The sequence below is a fragment of the Myotis nattereri genome (genome assembly GCF_964212035.1).
Source record: "Myotis nattereri genome assembly, chromosome: 1".
Taxonomy (NCBI): Eukaryota; Metazoa; Chordata; class Mammalia; order Chiroptera; family Vespertilionidae; genus Myotis; species Myotis nattereri.
Genome location: NC_138075.1, coordinates 112489265 through 112508577, shown reverse-complemented (window position 1 = coordinate 112508577; position 19313 = coordinate 112489265). Strand labels below are relative to the sequence as shown.

The 19313-nt window shown below is 41.8% G+C and overlaps 1 protein-coding gene across 9 annotated transcripts in view; it reads left to right on the top strand.

The window, feature by feature from the left end:
* BBS4 (Bardet-Biedl syndrome 4) overlaps positions 1 to 19313 on the top strand; it is a 120407-nt gene that overhangs the window by 76333 nt on the left and 24761 nt on the right. For 8 of the 9 annotated variants that reach the window (XM_081085018.1, XM_081085014.1, XM_081085019.1 and 5 more), the window contains 2 exons: positions 386 to 527; positions 2066 to 2267. In XM_081085018.1, coding sequence (XP_080941144.1) covers positions 386 to 527; positions 2066 to 2267 — 344 coding nt within the window. Of the gene's footprint in view, positions 1 to 385; positions 528 to 2065; positions 2268 to 2668; positions 4286 to 19313 lie in introns of those variants that run through there. The other variant, XM_081085015.1, reaches the window with a different exon arrangement.

Here is a 19313-nt window from a genome sequence, read left to right as displayed (position 1 = left end):
GTGGACTTGGGTTGCTGGTAGCTATGGGCTAGATGGAATATCAGATGCAGTTCTGGGCTCAGTTTAATCTGAGATAAACATGACTCCATGTTTATTCCATTGGCATTGGCTAGGCAGCAGGGTAGGGATCACTTCTTCAACCCACCCTGGTGGTCCCTGCCGAGGGCTGAGATGTCAGACTTGGTCCTAATACCTGCTTTGCTGGTGGGCAGTTATTCCTTGATTCTTTCCCACAAGTCCACACATAGCACATGTGTTCCTCTTACCTTGCTGCAGAATGGAGAAATCGCTACTTATAATCAGTTTTGTTTTTTGTGTGATGAGACTCTAAATGACCACTGGTTGTGAAGCCTAAGCTTCATAGAGCCCTGTCTGTCTGCCATAGGTATAACCCTTTAGTCAGCTTGAACTATGCTGTGCTGCTCTACAACCAGGGCGAGAAGAGGGCCGCCCTGGCCCAGTATCAGGAGATGGAGAAGAAAGTCAACCTACTCAAGGACAGTAGCTCTTTAGAATATGACTCTGAGGTATGTCTTTTTTAAAAAATACATTTTTATTAAATATATTAATATTTATATTAATACTAGAGACCCAATGCACAAAATTTGCGCAAGGGACTCTGCCCTTGTAGCCACAGGTTTGTCTGGAAGGTCATCCAGACAGTCGTTCTGCTGTTTGGCCGTCCGGACTAATTAGCATATTATGCCTTTATTATTATAGATATAAATGAGGAAGAAAGGTAGAGAGAGATAGAAACATCAATGATGAGAGAGAATCATTGATTGGCTGCCCTACATGGGGATCGAGCCTGCAACCCAGGCATGAGCTCCAATCGGGAATGGAACCTGTAACCTCATGGCTCATAGGTTAATGTTCAACTGCTGAGCTGTGCTGGCCAGGTGTCTTTTTTTATTTTTTTTAAATTTTTCTTTTAGAGAAAGAGGCAAGGGAAGGGGGTGGTGTGTAGAGGAGAGAGAGACATTGATTGGTTGCCTCCTGCACATGCCCTGACTGGGGATCTGAACCCACCACCTTCTGGTATACAGGACACTAATCAACCAACTGAGCCACACTGGCCAGGGCACGAGGTATGTCTTTTATTAGCTGTGGGAAACTGTTTATTGCCTTCACTATCTGATAAGCATAGACAGAGAACTCCCCAAAACCCCCAAAGGCTGGGTGCCTTTGAAGCCCTAGCAAAGCTTGGAGCTAGGCGCCACCTCTGTTTGTCCAGACAGTGGTAGCTGAAACTACTCCCCCATTTATTATTATGTAAATCCTTGCTGATGGGCTAGTCTGCTTGTTAATGGCGGGTCACCTGCCTAAGGGCTATGCTATGGATGCATCCCAGATCAATAAAAGCTTGGTGAGGCCTGAGCACGGAGGAAGTCCTTCGGGACTTGCCGCCTGGTCCCCCAATATTGCAAAATTATTTCGTGTCTTTTTCTCTCATTTGCTGTGCGGCTCCTCTTTCAGATACCGAACCCTACTCCACGCAGAACGTGGAGGGAGTCTTACTCGACAATTAGCTCCTAAGGAGCCATAAGCAAGCTGTCAGCAAACTTTTGATCAAGCCCAAATAATCCAAAGATAACCTGTTATAAGCTCATGCCTATTTTGGCTTTGATGTTCCTGGCAGCATGAATTATTCAATTAGTGACAGCCTGAAAAAAAAAAAAAAAAACTTGCTTAGAAGAAAATAGTAAGAGGGAATTCAGGCTTACTGAGCCTGTTATTGATAATACAACTCCTCTGAGTTGAGGCCCATATCTCATTGTAGCTTCCTCCAACTTCTGTAGGAAAGGTGGACTTTAGCTCAGTAACATACCAAACTTGAATTGTTAGGTTTGAGATCCTGTATGAACTCCCTTGCCTCACTAAGGGCAGTCTGTGATTTCTGCTGTTTGAGAAATAGTTCCTTGTAATAAGTATTTCCTCCCTCAAATGCTAGTACCAATAGTCACTATTTCAGCTATAACCCCCCAGGTGGAACGCCTAGGAAGTGGGTAGGCTTGTCTCTGCCGGTCATACCTTGATTCTTTTTTTCTTCATATGTGTGCACAAGATGGTGGAGATAGCTCAGAAGTTGGGAGCTGCTCTCCAGGTTGGGGAGGCACTGGTCTGGACAAAACCAGTTAAAGACCCCAAATCAAAGCAACGGACAACTTCAACCAGCAAAGCTGCCAGTTTCCAGCAGCCTCTGGGCTCTAATCAAGCTCTAGGACAGGCAATGTCTTCAGCGGCTGCATACAGCAAGCTACCCTCAGGTAGGAGGTTACACACGGCGCCATAAAGACCACATGTACCAGCAAAGAGGTTACAGCTTTGAGTGAAGCCTGCACTTTTCAGATTCAGAACCTGTCCAATGTAATTTTTTGGAAGGGAGAAAAAGTCTCAAGGTGGCCAAATTGGCACTAGTTTCTTTAAAGCAAGTTGTATATTAGGTAACAGTTACTGGCAGGCTTAATTGGATGGTTAGTACACTAGGTCTTTATAATATTCAAGTTTAGAAATATATTACAGTACTTTCTATTATATAGTCTTGCTTTAAATCTCACTGCCTTATCATAAGTTGACATGGTGCAGGTAATTAAAGATTTCTTTTAGTGAGTAATTGAAGGCAAACTCGACTGTTTGCTTCATTTCTTGTTATGGTCTAACTTCACAGCTGCAAAGATATACCACAGTCCCAGTGATGCCAGAAAACATGGGGTTTCTTAAAATTTAACAGTGAAAATAATGATTTCTTTGGGAATTCTGGAATAAGAATTCAAGTCACCATCTCTTCCTCTGGAGCTGGAGCCCGTGTGGAAGCATGTCCAACTGAAGGACCAGCACAAATAAGAGAAAAATAGGAATAGGATGACCCCAGAGTAGGGGTTTCTCTGGTGATAAATGTACCAGATTAAGAAAGGTTACATGACACAGGTAGAGTGGAGGCCAGCATGTTCCTTGGGCACCAGAGAACACAGCATATGTTGTGTGATCATGTGGAGCCTGAGGCTTCTGCAGTCCCCCACTGGTCCCCATCATCTCACCCAGGAAATAGAGAGAAGCCAGCCAGACAGGTCCTTTAAGAATTGAAAGCAAGGCTTATGGTTCTAGGTATTTAGTTCCAAGAGCCAGCAAGGTACATGACTGTTTGCTTTAAAAAAAAAAAAAATTATATGTTATTTTAAAATTTTTTATTGAAAAAAATGTTTTAATTTTTTATTGACTTCCGAGAGAGATAAAAACATCAGTGATGAGAGATAATCATTGATCAGCTGCCTCCTGCATGTCCCCTACTAGGGATCGAGCTCCAAACCTAGGATATGCCCTGACCAGGAACTGAACCATAACCTCCTGGTTCATGGGTTGACAACTGAGACACACCAGCTGGCTTTGAAAGAACTTTAGTCTCCTGGCTGGCTGACCCCTTCCTTTGTGGGGAGGAAGTTGGAAACACCTTTGCTCCATAATCTGGCCATTGCAAAGCCTTGGCTTAGCTAAGGTGATCCTCAGGTTGTGGGGCTTGTCAGCCCCAAGGCAAACACAAATCTTGCATTTATAATTTAGCTCTAATAGTCTTAATTTAAAAGAAAAAAAAAAGATGGAACAGAACCTGGCTGGAGAACCTAGGGAGAGAACATGGCCACAGAACTTGGCTGGAGATTCTGGCTAGAGAACCTGGCTAGGCTGCTAATCAACTGAACGCTGTTGCAGTGTCCTTCCTTCTTCACCGACTCTGTCCACACCCTTGGGAACCTCTAGACCTGCAGGAGGCAGCCGTGGCAGCGGCGGTGGAAGATGGCAGATGGTGTGGACCACATAGACATTTATGCGGATATAGGCGAAGAGTTCAACCAGGAAGCTGAATATGGTGGGCATGATCACACAGATTTGTATGATGATGTCATCTCTCCATCCGCAAATAATGGAGATACCCCAGAAGACCAGGATTACATGGATACACTCCCACCAGCTGTTGGTGATGATGTGGGTAAAGGAGCAGCACCAAATGTTGTCTATACATATACGGGAAAGAGAATTGCATTATATATTGGAAATCTAACATGGTGGACAACAGATGAAGACTTAACTGAAGCAGTGCATTCTTTGGGAGTAAATGATATTTTGGAGATAAAGTTTTTGGAAAACCGAGCAAATGGCCAATCAAAGGGGTTTGCCCTTGTTGGTGTTGGATCTGAAGCATCCTCAAAAAAGTTAATGGATCTGTTGCCTAAAAGAGAACTTCATGGTCAGAATCCTGTTGTAACTCCAAGCAATAAACAGTTCCTGAGTCAAAAACAAAACAAACAAAAAGATGAAAAAAGCTCTGTAAATTTAAGCTGAGCCTGTCAAGTATCCTAGTTACACTTGCCCAAGGGAATCCAGAACAGTCCCTATATCTTGTTCTTGAGAGAGGTCAGAGTATAGAGTCAGATCATGTCAGCATGATAAGAAGTAAGGGGGAAGGACTGCTCTGGTTATCAGCACCAAGGATTTTTAAAAAAAGGGGAAGAACTTTATTTTTAAAATTTTATTTCTTGATTGATTTTGAGAGAGAGAGAGAAATAGATATTAAAACACTGATTTGTTGTTCCACTTATTTATGCATTCATTGGTTGATTCTTGTATGTACCCTGACTGGGAGTCAAACCTGCAACTTTGGTGTATCGGGACTATGCTCTAACCAACTGAGCTACCTGGCCAGGGCAGAAGAACTTCTTAACCAAAGAATTTTAAGACAATCAATGATACCACTGATGAGATGCTATCAATACGTTATCTATATGTCGTTTTTAGAATAAAGATTGTGTGTCATCATCCCTTTGGGGAAAGTTGTTATTCAGGTATAAAAATGAGAGATCATAATAAAAACTTTTGAAAGAACCCATGATTAGAGTTTTCACTGACATATTTCTAAGCCAAGTTTGAAACTGGAGGAGAAGGAACCTCATGCCAAGTTCCTATTTGTGCCAGCACAACCTCTGCTACAGCCCTAATAGGTGGTAGGCCAGCAATCTGCTTCAGAGTCAGTCCCCATGTTGTACTTAAAGTGCCCTACAGTCACCATAATTTGAAGGTGGAGGACTGACCTATTGCCAGGACAAACTATGTTTTTTGGAGTTCTTTATATTATGACTGGGTCTGTTTTGACATTGAAGCAGCAGCTGAGTTCCATACCTCAGAAATAAATAGTAAGGTAACAGAGGTGTTACCCTTAACCATGCAGCTGGTATGTAGCAGAACTGAGGTTTGTACCCTGAGCAACAGAGAGCTCACTTCTATATCAGTGTGGAGTCTAGTGTGCCTCTGACTGAAAAGGTCTTGCTGAGAAATACAGAGGGTATAAAATAAGATAGATGGAGAGGGAGAAGGAGGTATGAGAGATTTAGGAGGTAAAAACACAAACCGGGTACTGGTTGGAAGTGGCAGATAAGAACAAATTAGGATGGATACCCATTGCTGGGGAGAGTTACACAAATCAGAAAAGAGGAACATTGAAGGAATAGGGTCAAGTGTTGTGGAGTCTAGTTTTACTACACATGCTTATCTTTGAGACATCCAAATGCTGATAGCCATTAGACACTTGTATAGCTAGATTTCAAATGTGAAATCTGTCTTGAAGATAGTCAGAAATAATTGGGTTTGAGTGACAGCTGAAATCATAGATTTGAAAGGAACCACCCAAGGAAAGCTAGAAATAAGATGATGGGGAATTAAAAATGAAAACCCAATACTGAAAGGGAGAAGAGGAGCCTGCAAAGGAGACAGGAGAAAATGATACAAGAGAAAAACCAGGAAAGTGATGTTAGGAAAAGCAAAGGAAGAGAAGTTCAGGAAGGGAATGATCAGTCTCACTGAACCCTTCAATAGAGAGGGGCTGTTATCCTCATTTTATAAAGGAGGAAGCTGAGGCTGGGAGAGGCAAAATGAGTTTTCCAAGGTTAGTGGGAGGATTAGAATTTGCACCCAGGTCAGAATGCAGAGCTACTGCTCTTAACCATTAACCATCAAGCAGTGATGTATTCTTGCTGAACTAGTGGCATCAACAGAGACCCAAGGGCTTGAAGACCGAAGAAGTGGAGACTGCTGTTATATCAAAGTAAAGAGAAGAGAGGTTTCTAGAGGGCAGAATTGAATTCATTATAATAATCTGAGAAAATTTTAGCATTTGGGGAGACAAGGGTAAAAAGGTCTTTTTAAGTGAAGCATAGTGAAGACTGAGAGAATGCGAAGAGCAGGACTCTTCAGTTTTTCTATACTCTTTGGGGCAAGAACATAATGGCACCAAGCATTCCAGGGATAGCAGTCAAGAAACACATGCTTTTAACATTAATTTGATCTTAGATTTTCTTAAAAAATAAATACTAGGTTGTACCTCTTCAGTGTTTTGGGCATATGGATTTACAGTTTTTCATTCACTCTGGTGAGAAAGGAGCTAATTTCTAGTATGGGATTGCTCATGTCATCACAATTTTTAACAGAGAGGAAAAGGAAAAGGAGGCCAAGTACATAATTACAGATAAAGTGGGAGCCATATTTCTGGCAGGAAAGTGGAAGTACGGACTAGCAAAGGGAAAAATGCCCTTCTTACTGAAAAATATTAGTATAAAACTATGCATTCCAAAGACAGTATAAATCTGGAGTGTATGATTATAATGATTATGTTCTTTTTTTTTTAAATATATTTTATTGATTTTTTACAGAGAGGAAGGGAGATAGTTAGAAACATCGATGAGAGAGAAACATCGATCAGCTGCCTCCTGCACAACTCCCACTGGGGATATGCCCGCAACCCAGGTACATGCCCTTGACCGGAATCGAACCTGGGACTCTTCAGTCCGCAGGCCGACGCTCTATCCACTGAGCCAAACCGGTTTCGGCATGTTTATGTTCTTAAGGAAGAATCATTATTATCTGATGATAGCAGAATAGCTCATGTTGGACCAATCCTCCCATAAATAGCAAATATAAACAAATAGGTGAATATAAAACACTATCTTGGTTTAATTAAAAAAATATATGATTGTTCCAAGCAAAAATTTATTTTACATTATAATGTGGGGTTTAACATATGCAAATGTAACTAAAGGACATGGGGTATATGGAACATTATAGTTGAAAGGTTTTAAAATTTTACATAATGTGGTACAAAACTAATCCTAAATAGTTTGTGAAGAGTTAAGGCTGGATATTATAATCCCTAAAGCAACCATTAAAAAGATACACAGAAATATAGCTAAAAAGACAACAGAGAAATTATAATGAAATTCTAAAAAATACTCAATTAGCACTTTCCTCCCCTAAAAAAAATGGACTGGAAAGGAAGAATGGAGGAACAAAAAAGAAAAAGATGGAACAAAGAGAAAATAAATAGCAAATATTAAATGTAAATCCAATCATGTTAATAATTACATGAAAATGTAACTAGACTAAAAAATGTAATTGGACTAAGCATTCCAATTAAAAAGCGGAGAAAGGGGAGAAACTAAGATGGCGGCATAGATAAACACCGGGAAATAGTCGCCTCCCACAACAATTGAAAATTAGCCCAAAGGACGGAGCAAACATCGTCCAAAACAACAGGAAGGCTGGCTGAGTGTAATTTCTACAACTAGAAGAAAAGAAAAGCACGCTGAGAGCCAGAGGAGCTGCGGAGGCTGAGTGCAGAGGTACGGCGGCGGCTCGCGCGCGCGCGGAAAGGGGGTGGCACCTGAGGACGCGGCTGTCTTTTTGAATCACAAGCTCCCGACTGCTCTGATCTCCGGTTCTGGGAAGTCTCTGGGGACTTAGGACTCATACGGGGAGAGGCGGCTCTCTCAGGCGGCAGCGGGCAAACTTGAGGGCCGCTTTCCCTCAGAGGTGCTTGCAGCCGTTACCGGGACACTGAGACGCGCGACTCCGGGCGCGGAGAATCAGCCATTGCTTCTTTCTACGCCCTCTGACTCCCTGAGACCACGCCCCACCCGGGCTGCGGCAGAGGCTTTTGCATGTGAATGCCCCGGCCCTTTGCAACCTGATAATTACCTAACTGCAGCCAGGCCAGCCAGACCCGGAACTTCCAAGAGAAGGCCCAAGGCCCCGCAGCGGCTTGCATTGCTTCACAGCTGAGCCTCTTCGTAGTTCCTGCTGTGTGGCCTCAGGCAGGGGCTGAATTAGCACCTCCTTAGATCCAGGAGCCACTGTACCCAGTGGTCAGAGGGGGTCCATTCTCCCACTTCAGACACAGCTGCTTCCCACAGCCAGTTGGCCTGGAGGTCAATTCCTCCCAGTGATCCTACAACAAGCGAGGCACCAAGAGTGCACCAAGAGTGTCCACCCCAGGTAACTGGGGAGGCTGAGCCACTGGGCCCTACAGGACACCTGGCGCGCAGGCCACTCTATCAACACAGGGAAGCAGCCAAAATGCGGAGACAAAGAAACAGGTCACAATTGGCAGAAACGGAGGAGGCCAGACGACTGGATATAGAGTTCAAGGCCACGTTTGTAAGGTTTGTCAAGAATTTTATGGAAACCGCCGATAAATTTAATGAATCCCTCAAGGAGTATGGTGAGACCATGGAGGTCATGAAAAAGGACCAATTAGAAATTATGCATACACTGACTGAAATAAAGAATACTTTACAGAGACCCAACAGCAGAAAAGAGGAGCCCAAGAATCAAGTCAAAGATTTGAAATGCAAAGAAACAAAAAATACCCAACCGAAAAAGAAAAAAGAAAAGAGATTCAAAAAATATGAAGATAGTGTAAGGAACCTCTGGGACAACTTCAAGCGTACCAACATCAGAATTATAGGGGTACCAGAAGGAGAGAGAGGGCAAGATATTGAAAACCTTTTTGAAGAAATAATGACAGAAAACTTCCCCCACCTGGTGAAAGAAATGGACTTACAAGTCCAGGAAGCACAGAGAACCCCAAACAAAAGGAATCCAAAGAGGACCACACCAAGACACATCATAATTAAAATGCCAAGAGCAAAAGATAAAGAGAGAATCTTAAAAGCAGCAAGAGAAAGACAGTCAGTTACCTACAAGGGAGTACCCATCCGACTGTCAGCTGATTTCTCAACAGAAACCATGCAGGCCAGAAGAGAGTGGCAAGAAATATTCAAAGAGATGAATAGCAAGAACCTGCAACCAAGATTACTTTATCCAGCAAAGCTATCATTCAGAATGGAAGGTCAGATAAAGAGCTTCACGGATAAGAAAAAGCTAAAGGAGTTCATCACCACCAAACCAGCATTATATGAAATGCTGAAAGGTATTCTTTAAGAAGAGGAAGAAGAAAAAGGAACTCTTACCATTTGCCACAGCATGGATGGAACTGGAGAGCAGATAAATACCACAAGATCTCACTTATTTGTGGAATATAATGAACAACATAAACTGATGAACAAGGACTGATCCAGAGACGGAGAGGCATTGATTGGACTGTCGGGCCTTGGAGGGAAGGTAGGGGAGGGTGGGGGCAAGGGGGAAAGATCAACCAAAGGACTTATATGCAAGCATATAGGCCTAACCAATGGACACGGACAACGGGGGGGTGAGGGGGTGAGCGGGGAGAGGGGGGGTAGAGGGTACACATATGTAATATCTTAATCAATAAAAAATATTAAAAAAAAAAAAGCGGAGAAAGAATTAAAAAAAGAAAGCCCAGTTATTTGCAATTGAAAGTAAAAAGATAGAAAAAGATACACCATATAAACTACTGGCATAAGAAGTCAGTAATAATGTCTAGAGTACTGTATTAATGTCATATAGACTTCAAAACAAGGAGTATTACTAGAAATACAGACTAATTTGCCTGACAAAGAATTCAAAGAAACAGTCGTAAGGATGCTCGCCAAACTTAACAGTGCAATAGAAGAACTTAGGGAGCATTTCAACAAAGACTTAGAAGGTATAATAAAGAACCAAGCAGACGCTGTGGCTAGTTTGGCTCAGTGGATGGAGCGTCGGCCTGCAGACTGGGGGGTCCCAGGTTCGGTTCCAGGGGCAGGTGCCTTGGTTGCGGGCACATCCCCAGGGGGGGGTTTGCAGGAGGCAGCTGATCGATGTTTCTCTCTCATCGATGTTTCTGGCTCTCTCTCTCTCTCCCTTCCTCTCTGTAAAAAAATCAATAAAATATATTAAAAAAAAAAAAAAGAACCAAGCAGAGCTGAAAAATATAATAAGTGAAATGAAAAGCACACTAGATGGAATCAACAGATTAGCTAGTACAGAAGAATGGATTAGTGATCTAAAGAATAGACTAGTAAAAATCAACCATCAGAATAGTAGTGAAAAGAAAGAAGACCGATATTTTAAGGGACCTATGACATCATCAGGCACAAAAACATTCTCATTATAGGGACCCCAGAAAGTGAAGAGAGAAAGGAACAGAAACTTTATTTCGAGAAATAATGACTAAAATCTTTCCTAACCTGGGAAAGGAAACAGACATCCAGGCCCAGGAAAGCACACAGTTCCAAACAGATGAACTCAAAGATACCCACACCAAGACACATTGTAATTAGAATGGGAAAAGTTAGCGACACTTTGAATGCAGCAAAGGAAAATAACTAATTACATAACAAATGAAACCCCATAAGGCTATCAGCTAATTTCTCAGCAGAAATTTTAGAGGCCAGAAGGGAGTGGCAAAGTGCTGAAAGAAAGGAACCTACAACCCAGAATAATTTACCTGACAAAATTGTCATTCAGAATTGGAGAAATAAGGAGTTTCTCAGACAAGCAAAAACTAAGGAGTTCATCACCATTAAACCGGCTTTACAAGAAATGTTAAGCAGAAAAGGAAACTCCATTACCAGAAATAAGAAAATATGAAAACATCTCACAAGCCAAATATTTAATAAATATAGTAAATCAGACATTTTTTTAATTTTTTAAAAATATATTTTATTTTATTTTTTATAGAGAGGAAGGGAGAGGGATAGAGAGTAAGAAACATCGATGAGAGAGAAACATTGATCAGCTGCCTCCTGCACAGCCCCCACTGGACATGTTCCCACAACCAGGGTACATGCCCTTGACCGGAATCGAACCTGGGACCCTTCAGTCCGCAGGCCGAAGCTGTAGCCACTGAGCCAAACCAGTTAGGGCCAAATCAGACATTTAAAAAGCTATTACAAAAGACAAAAGTACCAAACTCAACTTAAACTATAATACTAGGTGTACTGGTTAATAATGCGAATTTTTTTCAATAGATGGAGTTACACATATGTTGACATATATGTGATTTGATATGTATGCTATTTTGTGGTATTGACAACAAGCTTCAAAACTTCATATGTCAAATTTTCTGAAGGTGTTAACATCATAGATATTTTTACACTTAAAAATGTCGAATTTTGTGTCAAAAAAAGAGCATTTGTGGGAAGTTTTAATTTATTATTTTGAAGTGCTGCTGAATACTTCGGGAAGCTTATAGTGAACATGCTCCATCTCAAGATACTTGTGAATGCTGGTTTAAATGCTTTAAAGTGATGGTTTGAGCCAGCACCGGTTTGGCTCAGAGGATAGAGCGTCAGCCTGCGGACTGAAGGGTCCCGGGTTCGATTCCGGTCAAGGGCATGTGCCTTGGTTGCGGGCACATCCCCAGTGGGGAGTGTGCAGGAGGCAGCTGGTCGATGTTTCTCTCTCATCGATGTTTCTCACTCTCTATCCCTCTCCCTCTCTGTAAAAAATCAATAAAATATATTAAAAAAAATAAAGTGATGGTTTGATGTGAAAGACAAAGAACATCCAGGTCAACCAAAAAAGTTTGAAGACCAACAATGACAAGCATTATTGGATGAAGATGCATGTCAAACTCAAAAACAACTTGCAGAAAGATTAAATGTTGCTCAGCAAATAATTTCTGATCATTTACAAGCAATGGGAAAGATTTTAAAGGAAGGAAAATGGGTGCCACATCAACTGAATGAAAGACAAATGGAAAAACGAAAAGTCATCAGTAAAATGTTGCTTCAATGGCACGAAAGAAAGTCTTTTTTGCATCGAATTGATGAAAAGTGGATTTATTTTGAGAACCCCAATGCACAAAATCATGGGTTGATCCAAGCCAACCATCAACATCGACTACAAGGCCAAATCTCTTTGGAAAGAAGACAATGCTCTGCATTTGGTGGGATCAGGAAGGTGTGGTGTATTATGAGCTTCTAAATCCAGGTAAAACCATTAATACTGATCGCTACTGACAACAAATAATCAATTTGAACCACGCTTTGATTGTGAAACGACCAGAATGTGCCAGAAGACACGACAAAGTAATTTTGCTTCATGATGACACACCATTAAACACTTCAAAACCAGTTAAAGACACGTTAAAAGATCTTGCCTGGGAAGTATTAACCCACCCGCTGTATTCACCAGACCTTGCTCCTTCAGATTACCACTTGTTCTGATCGATGGCACATCCACTTTCTGAGCAGCACTTCAAACGTACAAAGAAGTGGAAAATTGGGTCTCTGAATGGTTTGCCTCAAAAGAAGAAAAATTCTATTGGGACGGTATCCACATATTACCTGAAAGATGGGGGAAATGTGAAGTGATGAACATTACTTTGAATAAAGCACTTCGATGTTTCTCTTGAAATTATCACGTTTTCTTTGATTACAAAATCCGCATTATTAACCAATACACCTACTAAATAGTTAGGAGACACAGAAGACAAAGATTGGTAGTTATAAAATAGTTACGGGGATGTAAAGTACAGCATAGGGAACATAGTCAACAAAATTGTAATAAGTATGTATAGTGCCAGGTAGGTACTAGACATATTAAAGTATCACTTTGTAAAGTATATAAATGCCTAACCTCTATGCTGTATATCTGAAATTAATATAAAATAATATTGAATGTTGACTCTAGTGGAAAAATATGTTTAAAAAAACAAACAAAAACAAACAAACAAAAGATTTAAAACATGACATCAAGAACACACAGTGTGGATCCTGGCCAAGTAGCTCAGTTGGTTAGAGCGTAATCCCAATAAGCCAAGATTGTGGGGTCTAGCCCCAGTTAGGATACATACAAGAATCAACCATGGAATGCATAAGTAAGTGGAACAACAAATTGATGTCTCTTTCTCTTGCCTCCTTCCTTCCTCTCTCCCATCCCTCTTTCTAAAAATCAATAATTTAAAAAAACAAAACTTACAAAGTGTGGAGGGGGGAGTAAAAATGTCCTTTTATAATGTACTTGAACTTAAATGCTTATCAGCTTAAATAGACTGCTGTAGATACAGAATGACGTACACAAACCTCATAGTAACCACAAACCAAAAACCTACAAAAGATACACAAAGGGTAAAGAGAAAGGAGCCTAAACAAAACACTAAAGGAAATCAGTACACCACAATGCAAGAGCTCAAGAGAAAAAGAAAGGAACAGAAGAGAATTACAAAAACAACCAAAAAACAATGAACAAAATGGCAGTAAATACATACTTACTCAATAATTACTTTAAATATAAATGGGTTAAATGCTTCAATAAAAAGACAAAGTGTTGCTGAATGGATTAAAAAACATGACCCATTTATATACTGCTTACTACAAGAGACTCACTTCAAATTGAAAGAACTGAAAGTGAAGGGATGAAAAAATATATTTCATGCAAATAGAAATGAAAAAGCTGGGCTAGCAAAACTCATATTAAACAGAAAATACTTTAAAACAAAGAATGTAAAAAAAGACAATGAAGAACATTACTTAATTATAAAGGGGGCAATCCAAGAAGAGGCTATAACTGATAAATATCTGCACACCCAATGTAGGAGCACCTAAGTATAAAAAGCAAATATTACTGTACATAAAAGGAGAAATTCACAGTAATGCAATAGAGGATTTTAATACTTCACTCATCCCAATGGATAGATTATTCAAACAGGAATTAATAAGGAAAAAATGGCCTTAAATGCCATGTCAGACCAGACTGACCTAGCAGACATTTATAGGATGCTGCATCTCAAAACTACATAATATCACATTTTTTCAAGTACATATGGAATATTCCCCAGGATAGATAAAATATTAGGCTATAAAACTTGCTTCAACATATTCATGAAGGTTTAAGTCATATCAAGCATCTTTTCCAGCCACAAACATGAAACTAGAAATCAATCACAGGAAGAAAACTATAAAAAAACAAATACAGGGGGGATTAATCAACATGCTATTAACCAACTAATGGACCAAAGAGGAAATCAAACAGGACATTAAAAACTGCCTTGAGACAATAAAATTAAAGCACAACCTTTCAAAATTCATGGATGCAGCAAAAGGAGGTCTAAGAGGGAAATTCATAGCTATACAGGCCTACCTCAAGAAAAAAACACCACCACAAGAAAACTCCGAAATAAACAACTAACCTTATGCTTAAAGGAACTAGAAAAAGAACAACAGTAAAAAAATAAAATAAAATCTACAGTAAACAGAAGGAAGGAAATAAGATCAGAGCAGAAATAAACCAAAAATATTTAGAAAAAGCACAATAGAAAGATCAATGAAACTAAGGTGGTTCCTTGAAAAGATAAACAAAATTGACAAACCTTTAGCCAAACTCATCAAGAATAAATAAAATCATAAATGAAAAAAGTTACAACTGACACCACAGAAATAAAAATAATTACTAAATAATTCTGCAAACAATTACATGCCAACAAATTTGATAACCTAGAAGAGACTGATAAATTTCTAGAAGCATATACCCTTCTAAGACCGAACCAAGAAGAAACAGAAAATCTAAACAGACTGATTACTAGCAATGAAATTGAAGCAGTAATTTAAAAAAACTTGAACAAATAAAAGTTCAGGAGCAGAAGGCTTCACAGGTGAATTCTACCAAACTGTGCCTTGCCAGCCCGGCCAAGGGTGAACCTGAGGAGGGGTGGTGAAGGATTAAAGAACACAGACAAGAGAATACAGCTGGGGCTTGGTGGATCTCCTGTGCCTGGATGAGGACACAGAAAGACCCAGACTGCAAGCTGGGCTTTATTTTATAGTCAGAACACAAAGCAAAACAAGGGTAGTGGTCAACATGTTTACAATGTTCTTGTGAGTTTCACCTTATTTTGGTAGCACTTGTGCACCTCCCACAGCCCATTAGGCTACCTAGGAAGGAACTAGGGAGGGGTATAAGGTTAAGCTTAATTATGCAAAGAGGGCTCTGCCTTCCAAGCTGGGACTTGTTTGTGGTCCTGCCACAGGTCAATCATAGGCTTGACCCTATAGCCGCTCCCTACACCAAATGAAGAATTACATATCCTCCTTAAACTATTTCAAATAATTGAAAGAAATGTTTCCAAATTCACTCTACAAAGCTAGCATTACCCTAATATCAAAAACAGACATTACAAAAAAAGAAAACTCTAGGCCAATATATACAAATCAATCAACATGATACATCACATTAACAAAATGAAGGACAAAAATCACATGATCATTTCAATAGATGCAGAAAAAAGCATTTGACAAAACTCAATATCCTTTTATAATAAAAACTAAGTGGGTATAGAAGGAACATACCTAAATGTAATAAAGGCCATATATGGCAAACCCATAGCTGTTATCAGACTGAATGGTGGAAAGCTGAAAGATTTTCCTTTAAGATCAGGAACAAGACAAGGATACCTGCTATCACCACTGTTAGTCAACTTAGTATTGGAAGTCATCGCCATAGCAATAAGACAAGGAAAAAAATAAAAAGGAGGAGAAACTAAGATGGCGGCATAGGTAAACACCTGAAATTGCTGCCTCACACAACCACTAAAAGACAAAAAGGACATCATCCAGAACCACAGGAAGGCTGGCTGAGTGGAAATTCTACAACTAGAAGGAAAGAGAAAAGCACACTGAGACTCAGAGGAGGTATGGAAGTAAAGTGCAGAGGTACGGAGGCACAGGTGGAAAGGGCTGGCAAGTGAGGACGCGATTATCTTTTTCAATCCAGAGGGCGTCATAAGCTCCCAACTGCTCTGAACTCCAGTTCAGGGTGAGTCTCTGGGGACCCAGACTCATACAGGGAGAAACTGGACTGTCTGGCATTGGGCAGAACTCGAGGGCGGCTTTCTCTCAGAGGTGCTTGTAGCGATTACCATGGAACACTGAGACCCGGGGCCTATTAGGGCAGGGCTGAGGATCAGCCATAGCTGTTTGCTCCTCCCTGTTGATTCCCTGAAACCCCGCCCCACATAAGCTGTGTGCAGAGGCTTTTGCATATGAATGACCTGGCCCTTGGCAATCTAAAATTACCTAACAAACTGCAGCTGGGTCAGAGAGACACAGAACATCCAAAAGAAGGCCCAAGGCCCCACAGCAGCTTGCATTGCTTCACAGCTGGGCCTCATCTGGGCACCTCCAAACCCTGAACAAGAGGAATCTGCAGATCTCTCCATAGCTCCTGCTGGGCAGCCTCAGGCAGAGGCTATATTAGCACCTCTTTAGCGATCCAAGAGCCAGCGTACCCAGTGGTCAGAGTGGGACCATCCAGATTACAACTCCTCAGATCCATAAGGGACACACTCAGGGGGCAGACTCAGTGAGCACCAAAACCCCACTGAAGCAAATCTTGCCCCAGAAGGGTGTCTCCAGCACAGAAGTTCTCCCACCATAGACACAGCTGATTCTCACAGCCAATTGGCATGGAGGTCAATTCCTCCCAGTGATACCTACACCAATCAAGGCTTAACTACAATCAGACTGTGCACAAAGCCCACAAAGGGGTGCACCAAGAGTGTCTACCTCATGTAATTGGGGAGGCTGAGCCACTGGGCACTATAGGACACCTAGCACAGAAAGCCACTCTATCAACACAGGAAAGCATAAAAAATGTGGAGACAAAGAATCAGGTCACAAATGACAGAAATGGAGGAAAGCAAACTACTGGATATAGAGTTCAAAACCACACTTATAAGGTTTTTCAAGAATTTTCTAGAAACCGCCGATAAATTTAGCGAGACCCTCGATAAATCGAGTGAGACACTTGAGGATATGAAAAAGGACCAACTAGAAATTAAGCATACACTGACTAAAATAAAGAATATTATACAGAGATCCAACAGCAGACTAGAGGATCGCAAGAATCAAGTCAAAGATTTGAAATATGAAGAAGTAAAAAACACCCAACCAGAAAAGCAAAATGAAAAAAGAATTAAAAAATATGAAGATAGTGTAAGGAGCCTCTGGGACAACTTCAAGCGTACCAACATCCGAATTATGGGGGTGCCAGAAGAAGAGAGAGAGCAAGATATTGAAAACCTATTTGAAGAAATAATGAAAGAAAACTTCCCCTACCTGATGAAAGAAATAGACTTACAAGTCCAGGATGCGCAGAGAACCCCAAACAAAAGGAATCCAAAGGGGACCACACCAAGACACATCATAATTAAAATGCCAAGAGCAAAAGACAAAGAGAGAATCTTAAAAGCAGCAATAGAAAAACAGTTAGTTACCTACAAGGGAGTACCCATATGACGGTTAGCTGATTTCTCAACAGAAACTATGCAGGCCAGAAGGGAGTGGCAAGAAATATTCAAAGTGATGAATAGCAAGAACCTACAACCAATATTACTTTACACAGCAAAGCTATCATTCAGAGTTGAAGGTCAGATAAAGAGCTTTACAGATAAGAAAAAGCTATAGGATTTCATCACCACCAAACCAGTATTATATGAAATGCTGAAAGGTATTCTTTAAGAAGAGGAAGAAGAAGAAAAAGGTAAAGATACAAATTATGAACAACAAATACACATCTATCAACAAGTGGATCTAAAAATCAAGTGAATAAATAATCTGATGAACAGAATAAACTGGTGAATATAATAGAATCAGGGGCATAGAAAGGGAGTGGACTGACAATTCTCGGGGGGAAATGGGTGTGGGGGGTGCGGGAAGAGACTGGAAAAAAATCGTACACTAATGTATGAGGACAGTGGAGGGGGCGTAAGGGCAGAGGGTGGGGTGGGAACCGGGTGGAGGGAAGCTGTGGGGGGGGAAAAAGAGGAACAACTGTAATAATCTGAACAATAAAGATTTAATTTAAAAAATAAAAATAAATAAAAAGCATCCAAATTAGAAAGAAGAAAAATCTCACTGTTTGCAGATGACAATAATAATAATAATAATAATAATAATAATAATAAAAAATACTAGAGGCCCGGTGCACAAAAATTTGTGCACTCGGAGGGGGGGTTCCCTCAGCCCAGCCTGTGCCCTCTCGCAGTCCAGGACCCCTTGGGGTATGTCCACCTGCTGGCTTAGGCCCGCTCCCCGGGGGAACGGGCCTAAACTGGAAGTCAGACATCCCTCTGGCAGCCCGGGAGCCCTCGGGGGATGTCCTCTTACCAGCGGGGAGCAGGCTTAAGCTGCAGTCGGACATCCTTAGTGCTGCTGAGGAGGCGGGAGAGGCTCCCGCCACCATCGCTGTGCTGGCAGCCATCAGCCTGGCTTGTAGTTGAACAGAGCTCCCCCTGTGGGAGTGCACTGACCACCAGGGGGCAATTCCTGCATTGAGTGTCTGCCCGCTGGTGGTCATTGTGTGTCTTAGTGACCAGTCATTCCCAGTCATTCTGCTGTTAGGGTCAATTTCCATATTACCCTGTTATTATATATGATAGAGTCCTGGTGCATGGGTGGAGGCCGGCTGGTTTGCCCTGAAGGGTGTCCCAGATCAGGGTGGGAGTCCCACTGGGGTGCCTGGCCAGCCTGGGTGAGGGGCTGAGGGCTGTTTTCAGACTGGCCACACCCCCTTCAGGGTGGGGGTCCTCGCTGGAGTGCCTGGCCAGCCTGAGTGAGGGGCTGAGGGCTATTTTCAGGCTGTTCACACCCTCTTCAGGGAGGGGGGTCCTGCCGGGTTGCCTGGCCAGCCTGGGTGAAGGGCTGATGGCTGTTTGCAGGCTGGCCACAGCCCCGCAGTGGGGACCCTCACTCCATAGGGGTGTGGCCAGCCTGGATGAAAGTCTGATGGCTGTTTGCAGGCTGGCCACAGCCCCTTCAGGGTGGGAGGGTCCTGCTGGGGTGCCTGGCCAGCCTGGGTGAGGGGCTGAGGGCCATTTTCAGGCTGGCCATACCCTCTTCAGAGTGGGGGTTCCCACTGGGATGCCTGGCCAGCCGGGGTAAGGCTATCTTGTGTGTTGGAGTGATGGTCAATTTTCATATTACCTCTTTATTAGAGGTACAGGTGGAGGTGCAGACTTGTGGAGTCTGGGGAGAGGAGCAGGTCAGGGAGAGGTGGCCAGGAGTCTGGCACTGAGACATACCTGACATGCTGGACTGAAGCAGCCATTTTCTCCTGAGGAGATGGCCCCTACCTGCAGTCTCCAGGCA